The 12,639-nt window shown below is 35.6% G+C and overlaps 2 protein-coding genes across 2 annotated transcripts in view; both read right to left on the bottom strand.

Annotated features, from left to right (window-relative positions):
• Positions 1-1,249, bottom strand: part of LOC147397269 (uncharacterized) — a 31,115-nt gene extending 29,866 nt beyond the window's left edge. The window contains exon 1 of the mRNA XM_086452801.1: positions 981-1,249. The gene's annotated coding sequence lies outside the window, so the exon portion shown is untranslated. The remainder of the gene's footprint in view (positions 1-980) is intronic.
• A 1,923-nt stretch (positions 1,250-3,172) lies between these two features.
• Positions 3,173-9,488, bottom strand: LOC147397268 (vesicle-associated membrane protein 711). The gene is made up of 4 exons (XM_086452799.1): positions 9,048-9,488; positions 7,216-7,406; positions 6,310-6,473; positions 3,173-3,500 (listed from the first exon to the last, which is right to left on the bottom strand). The coding sequence occupies exons 1-4, from the start codon at positions 9,262-9,264 to the stop codon at positions 3,410-3,412; spliced, it is 663 nt and encodes a 220-aa protein (XP_086308925.1). The 5' UTR covers positions 9,265-9,488; the 3' UTR covers positions 3,173-3,409.
• Between the last annotated feature and the right edge of the window lie 3,151 nt (positions 9,489-12,639).

Genomic DNA, 12,639 nt, shown 5'->3' with positions numbered 1-12,639 from the left:
TCAAATGGGAAGTATTGGATCTAAGCTCCTTATGAATGGCATTAGGGTTAACAAAATTCAAGTGTCCGATGTCGTGAACTGCTGAGATGAGAAGATATTCCCTAGGGATTACCTAGGGAAACTGATCCATTGGCAATCTGTATTTCAATGATCATCTCAGCCATCCATTTGATACTCAGTCTCCAAGTCATACCCTAGAAAATTCCTAAGATTGGTTTCAGGATTTGTACTTATCTCTGCAATGGAATAGTTAATTATGGTCCATTCAAACTAAGGCTGCAGTTTGAGACCCCATAGTTAATTAGTCCTTAATGTTGCCAAGTTACAGACCTCATTAAAAACAGGCTTACTAATCAATATAAAATAATGGGTATAGTTGTTTCAAGATTTATGTTTTATGAGAATATTAGAACAGCGCTTGTTATGTGAGTAACATTAGTGCATGTGAGATTTGTATTTGTTAACAATGATAGTGAGTTGGTGGGTTGATTAGAGTATTCTGTGGTGGTAAAATTGATGTGTGAGGTACTTGAGAGATTTTTATACTATATGATATTGCTTATGTATGATCGATCTGTTGTTCCAAATGTAGGTTTGGGTTCTCTACAATAAGAAAATTTTGTTTAATTTAATTTAGGGTTTAACACAAAGCAATTTAATTTAGGGTTTTTAACCCAAACCAATTATCAGTTAAGGGGTTTTATTATTTAGGGCTACGTTAATCTACGAATAAGTATATGTAATTCAAACAGCATAAGCCCTAACAATTAGAAAATTCCCAAATATGAAATCTAGATCTCTCTATAAGACTCGCCACTTCAACGAAACATGAAGGAACTACATTCAAACAGATCTGAAAACGCAAGATAGACACAGAGATTTCTAAATGGTGGGATTTTCGAATCCCCAAAAAAATTTCAATAATCTACAAATCCTAGGGAAAAGGCGAGTCTCAATGGGAAGTTGGAGTGATATTTTACCTCTGAACAAAAGCACGAACGAGTTGCAGGCGCGCAGAAACCCTAGAAATCGCTCTGGTTTTGAAGGAAATCCACGATGGAGGATAGAGGAGATAACCGAAACCCTAGTTTAACCTTTGAGAGAAGAAACGTATCGCTCTGAGATCATCAGACAGAGACACAGTAGGATTCAAAACGGCTGGAAACCTATAACCTAGAGACCAGTGTATCTAACGTCATACACATTAAGCTCTTATCCACCGTTGACCCTGATCACGAGAGATCCGAGCCAAACATAGAGTTTGGGCGGGTTCCATACAAGCCTTAAAGTTTCGTAAAGCATCCTATCCTAAATATTAATAATAAAATGTAGTGCGTAGGGCTGTCCAAATGGAGCGAATTTTGAACGGTGTGGATCGGGTTTGGGTAGTGTAACTAGACCCGTTTAGGTATCGGATCATGTTAGCCTGATCCATGTTTAGATCCTGGCTTGTCGGATCTAGGCCTGTTTAAAGCCTGACCCATTGACAAATGGTCTAAGATCCAATTTTAAAGTGTTGGGCTGCTTTGATAATGGGTAAAAATCTTCTTGATATACATTAAAATATAAATACATATATGGGAAATGTTCAGCAACAAACATTTTGTGGTGATGACATCACCACAAAAAATCAGCCCATTCCAAAACCTCTAACCCATGTTTTGAAAAATGTTTTGCCAAAATGTTTGTTGCTGAACATTTCCCATATATGTATTTATATTTTAATGTATATCAAGAAGATTTTTACCCATTATCAAAGCAGCCCAACACTTTAAAATTGGATCTTAGACCATTTGTCAATGGGTCAGGCTTTAAACAGGCCTAGATCCGACAAGCCAGGATCTAAACATGGATAATCAGAACAAAAATTTTGCTTTGATCCAATTCTAATTTTAATAAGGAAAGTTTCCTTATAGTATCACCTTGTAGGATACTAAAAGATTGTGGTGCTGGATTGCCAATGTGATAATCCATGTGAACCCAACGACTCTTTAGTAAGATTTAAAATCTTACTAGGTACCTAACTCTATTTTTATTAGAAAAACACTTTCATGCAAAATTGGATTCAGGTCAGGTCAGATTCGACTATAATAAATACAACAACAACAAATTGGATATGGATTTAAGTAGTAGGTTCAAAGTTGGATGTGGATCCAAATACAAAAGTTTGAATTTAGATATGAAAATACCAAGATCCAGCCTGAATCCGATCTGTTTTAAGTCCTACGTCTATATCTCCAAAATTACAAGAATGTTATATTTCATGTGCAATGGTTTTCACAAATCACCGTAATAGATATAAAGTTATATTTAAATTTTTAGATTTTTTTTTTCTTTTAAAGACTGGGCATCCCTGTAGACGGCAGACTGGGCTGTATGGCTTTGCCCAGTGCATAGACTAGTCCCTACTTAATTTTTCCCTTGTGTTTTGAGAATTTAATCTCACTTGCAACTCTCCCAAACCGTCACTAGAATTTTTATTTATTTATTTTTTTTTTACAACAGAGGTATCCGAAGTACATCCAACTAGATGGGTCCCTTCTCCGGTCACGTGCAATGCCCGCACATCACACGCACCAGGTAAGTGAGGGTGTGGCTTCGCGGGTGGCCCCGAAGAATTACACACAAGGTATCAAACTCACAACCCACGGACTTTCACTACTATCGATTCAAATTTGCCATTGAGCCAACCCCTTGGGGTGAACTATCACTAGAATTATCATAACATAATTTAAAAACATCCATTGTTTGTCTTAAAACCATAGAGATCATCTTCACAAAAAACCAGTCCATTCAGAAATTTCTAACCCTAGTTTACAAGTTGAAGAATCATGGACCCTCCGATTTTTGTAAACCACTTTTGATGGGACAAGAAATTTCAGAATGGGCAGATTTTTGGTGATACAATGAAAAAATGTTTGGCTCTCTTTAGGGCCTTTGAACGCCACCGACATATATATATATATATAATAAAGGGCAATGATATTACCGCACCATTATATTATGAATAAGCACCATAAGAAAAACATGATAGATCAAGTAATTGATAGTTTTGTAAATTCAAGCAACTTACCAAGTTGGCACCTTCAATGAGCAGGATGTGTTATGTTTGTGCGGTCAATCCGAAACCAAAAAATTATCAACCAAGTCTGCCCATTCGCCTAGCCAATAATTGAACATAATAAAAATAGAAAAGGATAAATACATAAGCTTCATCTCTGATGTCTACAAGATATTTTGTAGCCATGGAATTCTCCATAACATGCAATAATTTCAAGGCCCCCACTACAATAAACAACCACCACCCAAACATGTCAAGGAAAACTTTAAGTACCAAACAACAAAAGAAACTGGACAATGGGTACACCCCACATCAACCCAAAAGCAAACTCCACACGCAACATAGAATTCATTTCCTGCAAGAAGGCAGCGTCGGTCCATGGCAAACAAATGCGAACACGACATATATGATGATCAAGAGGAGGATTATCAATGCAACCCTGTGAGATACAAAAACATTCCACAGTGAGACTTTTGAGTCCATTAACATAAAAACAAAAACATAAAAGATCGAGTTAGTAGAATCAGAACAAAAAGGTCAGCGTTCCATTTCACTCATTTCGCTTTCCTGATATGAGGTATGAAATATAAAAGCATAACCATGTATAAATGACATTACTAGGTCAAACAGCATTACCAAGCATAAGAAATGTATGCGTGACCTTTCAGGGACCATTCAAATTATCTTTTTTGAGAATCCATTAGATCATATTGCCAATTTTATAAAATGTCCAAAGCAATTGATCACAACCATCCCTTCCACAATATTTCAGGGAATCATTCACCATATTCTTTTAACGAATCCAAAAGAACACAGGAGATCACATTGAACATTTGATTCTGATCCATCAAATAGTGGGTCCTGCCCCTTACATGTTCGCCATGTGAAAAGAGATCATAGATGTAGATAACTTTCATTTTCATGGGGTTATTTTACAAGTTATAAAGATGAATCATAAGTGTTAAGAAATGCAGTTGGTCGCAACTGGATTTATAAAGGTCAAACTCGAAGCTTTTGGAGCGGTCAATCACATGATAAAGCAAGATTGTGACTTAGGGATAAGATCAAGAAAATTATCTATTAAAAAAAAAAGAAAAAGAAAATCAGCAAAACTGACACATACAGATCATTTTATGTTAATGACAATTATTTGATTTAGTTCTTTCAACTCCCATTTCCAGTGATGGGATCTTGAAGAGATGAACATAAAATGCCTTTACTTCTAAGAAGTAAAGGAACACCTCAAAGAAGTGAAAGAACAGCTTCCTTATGCAAAAGTCCCTCCCTACCATCATATATCAAGTCTGAATAAAACCTTAGTGATGCGTGAACCAAACTAGCACTCAGACCCTATTTTAGAAACTTCAACAGTTTAGTGCTTGTAGATGACTCCGTCCAAAGTGGAAATCACCATTCTCTAGCAAGACACGAAGTGATCAATCTATTTTTGAGTGAGGACGGCGCAGTTATTGCAAGAAAGAGTCACCATGCACAAAAGATACTAAGAGATGTTGAAAGCAAATCCCGTAAAATAGATCTTGGATCAACATTCTTCTTTGGAGAAAGAAACAAGGTGGGATGGTGAGTATTGTTGTATGAGAATGAGAGTTATTAATAGTAACACTTATTAAAGCAACAAACACACTAAGATATGTAATTAAGAAAATTTTGCACAAAGAATCTTCAATCCTTGGTGCAGTTTCTCCAACAACACCTTCATGAAGTTGGAGATGTGTTCAGATACTAATGGGGTTGCGTTTGAGCCAAAGCTCTGTCCATGTCCAGCCCAGAATATGTGTTCCTAGGCCCAGGTCCCACACACAGACCTAAAACTCTAGGTCCAATCCTGGCCCAAGGGTGCATATAAATGGAGCCGGGGCCCATGAGTCAAGTGGGCCTAATCATATAGTCTAATCCTAATTATAAAGCCCATTGGACCAGTCCAGTCCATTAACACCACCATATGTGGCAATTGTTTATATCTCTTTGTTTTAATAAGTAGAAGCACAACTAATATTATCGTCAAGTGTAGCATAGGAAATAGAAAGCACATCCTTGCACTTCAGAAAATAAATACGAATCAAAATGAAAATAAAAGTGGAGTACCGTTACTTCGTTTTTTGGCGGTAATGGAGCACCATTAATTGTAATATTAAACTATGGAAGTACTGCTTTGAGGAGGCATAGGAGTCTCTGAGCTAGGCCTTATAAGGTGGGGGTGTTGAGGAGGATTTGTTCAATCATACATGCATAATCGCATAAAAATGAGATTTGGGGGATCTTTCTGAGATTTGGCATTCCTAGATTGGTTTTGGAGCTCTTTCATAGTTGGTACACCAATGCTTTTTCTTTCAAAAGAAGCTGATCCGGAGGTTCACCTAGGCCCGTCAATGGATTTTTGGATCAAGGTGTGGAGACCCAATAAGGACCCAATCCAATCATTATCGGATCAGTTCAGGTCAAACCTAATGATCCGATCAATTAACAGTCCTAGTTCCACACCTTTGAGATCATATGGGACCTTTGAAAGGAAAGGACTAGGCATTGCAAAAGGACAATATTCACGATATTGTCCATGATATCAAAAAGCTTGTATTTCAATGGTGCAAGCTTCTACGAATTGTTGGGGATAATTTGTTTAGGATTTTGTCTTCAGATAGGATCTCGTTATAAATTCACGGGATAGTGCTCTCTTGATTTTGTTCTCCCCGGTTGGGCCCCTAGACCTCCTTAGGTCTTTTTCTATTCCTTTTTTTTTCTCGTTTAATAAAATCTACACTTAAGAAATATAGGGTGAAAATCAGAAATGGAATTTTGGAGGAACCTTTTTGTAGGCAGTATCCTCCAACAAAGATGCTTCGGTCGTTAATTGCTATGAGGGAATTGGGGGTTGGTTTGTGCATCCCTAGATTTTTAAGAACCTTGATAACCATGGGGCACAACCAAGAGGAGACTTCTCCCATTAATCTCCTTGGAAGTTGTTCCTATAATGATTTCGGCAACAGACCTTAGAAGTGGAATCATGATGGACCCTTGTTTGGTTAGTTCTTTTCACAGCCAACTCGTGGAGGATTAGTTTGTAGTGTGATTCAAAGAACTTTTGGAAAATGCTGAATATTTGTAAATCCAGGTAAATTTTATCTTCTGTCCCAGTGCAAGTATTCCTCGTGTGTACATAAAAATATGTGTGTGCACCAATATAGGCTAACAAAAAGTAGATCAAACTGGTTTCAGTTTAGAGCACATACGTGAGCTTGACATTTCTCCACCATACAGTGTTCTTGAATCGGCGAGCTTGCTTTCTAAAGCGAAATGTATTCCCTTGCATGGTAGCAGTTTTATCGACTAACAACTCCAACCGATCTCCCCTCTCTAAAACTTTATCAATGTTCTCTATCATGACATTACGCACCTACCACGTCAAATAAACATGATATATTCAAAATAACATTTCGGATAAAAATTGACAACATAATTACAAATTTAAAATCATGGCTTGAACTACATTGCACTGCAATCACATGGAGGTAAGTAGTTGGGAGCAAATGTGTGCATAATCATAATTGTTTGCATGACTACAAATGAGCTAGATTAAAAAAAAGGTACATAAACCATGGAGAAAACTGATTTCAAACTCGAGGATGAGTTCTCCAAAAGAATGATGGAAACAAAAATAGTGGACCTTCTACACAAATGACTGACGATATAAATTAAGAAGTGTTTGAGGCCATAACATACATCATACTTGCTTTTGATAATTGACATTTTCTAGATATTTTTACATCCCACCAGAACGCCTTCTACTTCTAATAGGCCATGAACTAGATCAGAATCATTCTCAACGAATCCATAAGAAGTGATCCAATTTTTTTCATCGGGTCCGGGTAGAGACCAAAGATCTTGAGCGACCGATCCGGCAGAAAAACCAACAACCATTTCATCGAACATGCGTATTTTTTATTTTCCAATGGATTTACATGTTCCATTCATAACATGAGCATTTATAATCAATCAACATGGATTGGAAATTTTTTTTTTAAATTTACACACACACACGCACAAGAAGCCAAGAGGTTTAAGATGTCTTTCAAAAACCAAAGTGGATAAAAGAACCCAGCAGAATGGATGAATCGGTATAATCATTCAGAACTTACTTGACTCATTTCACCTTTCAAACGATTCATTCTATCCGCATTAGGGTCATTTGAATAATAGTCCATCTGCTGGCTTAGGACCCTTGAAAATTCCTCATTCATGGCATAAGCAAGAGCAGTGTGAACAGAACGACCATAAGTCTTTACAAATCTTCCATGAATATCTTCAAGAAATGCAAACGGGATTCTCCCTGCCATAGATTAGACAAAAATAAAAATATATCATTCACATGTTATAATCTTGAAATGGTGGTGAGACTATGATCAACCTTCCAAAGTTAAGGTAAGGAAAATTACTAACATATGATACAGTACCGAGTTAATACATTTACAAATCATGGAAAGGTATCACTTGCCCCAACATAAAGCTTCAATTCAATTGATATCACCACTCCTTGAGTAATTAATATGGAAGAGCTCCTAAAGAAGTTCCAAGTATACCCACTAATGCATTCTGCAGATTGGGGAGAAGTGACAATTCTACACAACAGAGCTCACTGGATATGCAAAGAAAGAGAATGAATCCCAACTTTTATCTTAAGAAATGAATCTATTTTCCAAGTATGGAGCTATCCCCACTTACCTAATAAGGTCACAGTTGATGTGATTTCAAATCAAATCCTTTTTTTGACAAGTGAAAATTTGTTCCCGTCTAAACAAGAAATCCTCAAAAAATAATCCTTTAAACTCCCTAAACTTTTTACACCAAAAAAACACCAAGCCAAGAATACTCAACATTTGATCTTGAATTAAATTTACTTTACCTTCAAAGGTTTTCCCAATCCTCAAATCAATTCCCTGATCAAAAGAAACTCCTCTTTGGAAAGGAAATCTAGCTTTTCTAAGGCATATCAATCAACTCAAGTCTTGATTGCAAATATGTGATCTTGTTGAACTAGTTAGGCTCCAAAGTTGCAATTAGGAATTACCAAGAATGTTAACCGGTGTGATTTATCTAGACAACAAAGGAACAGCCTTCAGATTGGACAGATGCCTGCTCAAATCCCTCGTTTGAGCTTTTACTGCACATCCTTTTTGTTTAGAAAGAAAGGAAAAGATGGGCGAAAAGAGGCCAAGCATTTTTAACTACGAGTGAGAATGGAAAATAGTTGGAAGGAAATCCAGACAGAAAAAGCAAGACACATTCAAGTCATAAGACTGTTCCGAGCATATACAGAGTGAGCCTAGAGCAAAAGGTTGATACACAAGTGAAACAAAAGAGATTTAAGCGAGTGCGAGTGTTGTTGCTTTAAGTATGAGGGTGTTTCCATGCTTGTTTTATCATTTCATTGGGGTTTCAACGAAAAGATTCTCAATATTTCCATTATTTCTCTGAAAAAGTATTGTTAACACACTGGAATGAAAATTCACTATGTTTCCATGAAAGCATAGGAAAGTATAAAAGGATGTTCACTAAAAGTACAGTTGATTTGGAAGAGCGAGTCCAAAATGAACATATTCTTTTGGTAAGGGAAAACATTTTATACCTGATTATTGATCAATAATAACTAACTTACTAAATCCTTCGAAGAATTCAAACTCCCTCACCCAATATTAGAAGGCCTTTAGCCTCTTAGATTATGAGGAATATTAATCAAAGTTTGACTTGATCGAACCAAGTTTGGACCTTTACTTCTCAGAATTTCAAGTTTAAGGTCTGCAATCGTCTTAATTCTTCATATCTAGCAATTATTATTCAAACGATGCAGATCAAAGTTGCAGCATCAATAATAAAAATTCATTTTTTGAGTGGATTGCAATGTTGAAACATGAAATTGAACAGAAAAAAACCTTAAAACGAAGCAATTAATCAGATAGAGAGGAAATCTCACTTCCTGCAGAATCGTCAGCCATGCAGAGAACAGTGAGGCCATCAGTCCTCTTGACATGGAAGATGTATCGATCTTGAGAATAGGAGACATGGCTGTCTTCGTTTCCTGGGATCTTCTCCAGTATCTGCCGAGAGATTGCACTCGCGTTCGTCGATGTCACGCTAAATTCCGCCAAAACCACAGATCCCCTCGCAACCAAACCATATAAGATCGCCATCTCTCTTTCTCTCTCTGTGAAAATCTAAAATCGATCGAAGATACTAAGAATCGAATCGATCAAGCAAGATCGTCTTTGCTATAAGCTCGATTCGAATAGATTCATCTCGAAAAAAACGAAACCTCAATGAGAATTAGGGTTTCGACAAGCGGGAGATTTTGGCGGAATTCTGCTAAATTTAGCGTTGATTGGGAAGAAAGATGAAAAGGAGCGCCAATCAAAAGGGAAACATGTTTTATAGTTGTTCGGGGGAGGACAGAGAGGACGAAGACTTCCGTTTTGTGAGATCGGATTATGTACTGCTAGAGGTATGTTATATACCCTACTCCCAATCATACGTGGCAAAATTTGGATCAAGGGACATATTTTGGTTTAATTGATTTCTATGTTCTCCTTATCCAAGGATTACAATAAACAGTTGTGAGTAGGTGGAACCGAGCTATCAATTGATGGGATGAGATTCAAAATCCAATCTATTCTAATCTCATAAAATATGAAAAAGTATTTAAATTATATTATACTAGAATTCGCCCCAATGACCATTTTTAAGGATAAGGGAGGTAAAGACAATAAAATAAATTAAAAAGAATAAAAAAGGCAAAAAAGTAAAGTTAGAGGGGTGTTATTAAAAATGGTACAAATGAGGAAAGATAATTAAATTAGTAGGATATTATTGGAAAGAATAATGATTTTTCTAATGCCCTTAAAAAAAAGTGTATCCTGAGGAAAAATCTATGGTTTTGGCTAAGGAAGGGTGCACATTGAATTGGGTAAATCTGAGAATCGATTCAATCCGAAGTTTTTTGTATTGGTTCGGATGTGGATTGTTAAAAAAAATCCGATTGATTTGGTTCGATTTCGAATTAGGAGTATAATAGAATCGAACTAATCCGAAATATCTATTATTATTATTATATATCTAAAAATAAAACTCTTTTTTAGTTTCGTTATTTTATTATCTATTTCTCTCTTCTTCAAAGTTTAGTCGTCGTTCGTCTCCTCACCTCTCCACTCGTCACCTTATCTGAAAACAAAGAGATATCCTATCTCTCTCTCTCTCTCTCAATTGTGTTAATATGTTACGAAGAGGTAACTCATCAACTTCATCTCCTCTATTTTTTCTAATAAAACCTCATAAAAAATGTATACAAATCTCTCTCTCAACTCTCAAATTGATTTACTGAAAAACTTTTTTTTAAAGAGTTTGATTCATTATTTTTTAACGATAACCTTTATGCCGTGTTTGTTAGATGAAACCTAGACTTGGATTCATTGGGCTATCATTTATGGATTAGTTTCCTCACTAATCTATCAAAAATACAAATTTAAAAATTATAATGTTTTTTTAGTCTTATTGAGCTTCTTCTAATTTTCAATTTATATCGATTTCAGTCAAAATTTAATCATAAAATTATTTTCATTTTAAAAATAGGCATTATTTATACAAATTTAATTCCTCTTTTGAAAGAAAAAAATACTATTTTTCTATTTTGAAAGTATGAAAATCGAGAACCGATCCAAACAAAGGTTGGTTTGGATTGGTTCGGTTCTATAGGGTAATTAGATTGATTCGATTTCAAATTTGTAGAGTCAATCATGTTTGGTTCAATTTCAATCTTATCAAAATCCGAATCATGTGCACCCTAGTTCTAGCCCATGTCACGTAAGGAGCATGTGTCAGAGGAGACATTAAAAAATCACTATTCTTTTGGAAAAAGAGTGGGGCAAGGAGAAGAAATACAATAAAATTGAAGGAGTGAAAAATAAATATAATAAAGTGAGTATGGTGGACCCTATAAAACTGTATTTGAATATAAGGTTTATTCCGCATAAAATTATAGTAAAGTGAGTCATACAATTATGTTTTATTATATAAATATTTTATTTAAATATAAGAAATTATTTACATTTTGTATATCAAATCGGATTTGATCCTATCCACCTGCAATCCAATTGTCAGTGGATCGAGTTTGGATCTTAACTTTGATATCTGATAAAATCCAATTTAATTAGAGGTTAATCTAGTGCATATTAGATTGGTTCTGAATATGAACCTTTCCTAATCAAATTGGTTCCAATCGATTGAATCCAATCCAAACCCAATCCATTGACATCCCTACATGGACCCAAGAAAATTCCTTCAAGTGGTGATAGTTGAGAGAGAAGTGGGCTAACTATCCAACTCTTTGGAGTACAATAAACAAACTATCATTTATCTATTTTGGCTGGTTTAGTTTTGGGAGATCCAAGGCACACTTATCCTACAAATCTATAAACTTGGCGTTATCCACGTGGATGGATCTTGCAATGCATTTGGTGCATTACGGGCAATAGCCAAACCTCGAGATCTCCACATTTCTTGATCTCAATCCAATGTTTCAAAAGTTGATCTTTCGACTTGCATTTATTACAAATTTTAAAAGCATTAATTATTCACATAGATCAATTATTGAACTTTATAATAAACACTATGGGACGAATGATTCGCTCCAACACAGGGATCGCACATGACTCACTCAACTAGTCTTACACTTTATTTGATTCAATGGGCCTTTCCAAAAAAATAAAAATAATAATAATTCAACAATTATGACCACCAAATAATTTAATTTACAGCTCTTGAGGAATCGGGACTGTACATGGCACGTATCCGATGATTTTTACCCTTTATTTGATTCGATGAGCTTTGATCTAACAATTATAATAATCAGAAATTAATTTTATTTTATCTACAAAGTAAGATTGATGAGTATTAGTATATGTGTGGACATTGAAGGAGAATGTTGGAGATCAAAATTACTGGTTACTTCCATTAGATACTGAATTCAAATTATTGATGAATCGGGTCACTGGACAATGATCCAATAGAATGTTCCAACTCTACGACCTCACACTTTGGTTCCATGTGATCAATTTTACTATATCCACATTTATCACCGAAGTAAATTAAATTACGTGGATGAAATTTTTTGAGTTAACTTGTATACTTCCAATCCCTCATAGTAAAGGGTGGAAACATAAAAGAAAATTAAAAATAAAGATAGTTGTGCATGTCATGACATTTCAAGGATTTCATAGAGAACTCTGCTTCATTTTTTCGACGACAGTGAACTTCAATTTTTTTTTACGATCAACATGTTCTAAACCCTTTCTTGAGCAAACACATTCCATTCATGCATGTCTCTCATCCCCACATGACTATATTAAGCTTCTCTTATTCACTCTACAAGCACACTTCTTACCTCACAAATATACCCATTAAGAAGAGACTACCACGCCCCAAAGACCAACCATATGGCTAACATGATCTCTGTTATAACCAATCTTTTCCAGTGTTTGTGAACCATGCAAGCCCAAGTCTAATGTGGGTTCTAA

The sequence above is a fragment of the Akebia trifoliata genome, chromosome 8 (genome assembly GCF_017979445.1).
Source record: "Akebia trifoliata isolate Shusen 1 chromosome 8, ASM1797944v1, whole genome shotgun sequence".
In the NCBI taxonomy this organism is placed as follows: domain Eukaryota; kingdom Viridiplantae; phylum Streptophyta; class Magnoliopsida; order Ranunculales; family Lardizabalaceae; genus Akebia; species Akebia trifoliata.
This window is presented reverse-complemented; position numbering and strand designations above follow the sequence as displayed.

Bases quoted from the DNA above. Each gene is read 5' to 3' on its own strand.
- LOC147397268 (XM_086452799.1), bottom strand. From the start codon at position 9,264: ATGGCGATCTTATATGGTTTGGTTGCGAGGGGATCTGTGGTTTTGGCG. The intron at 6,474-7,215 runs GTAAGTTCTGAA...TTGACGTGGTAG, and splicing joins TGAAAGGTGAAATGAGTCAA to GTGCGTAATGTCATGATAGA. The intron at 3,501-6,309 runs GTATGTGCTCTA...TGTATCTCACAG, and splicing joins TGGAGAAATGTCAAGCTCAC to GGTTGCATTGATAATCCTCC.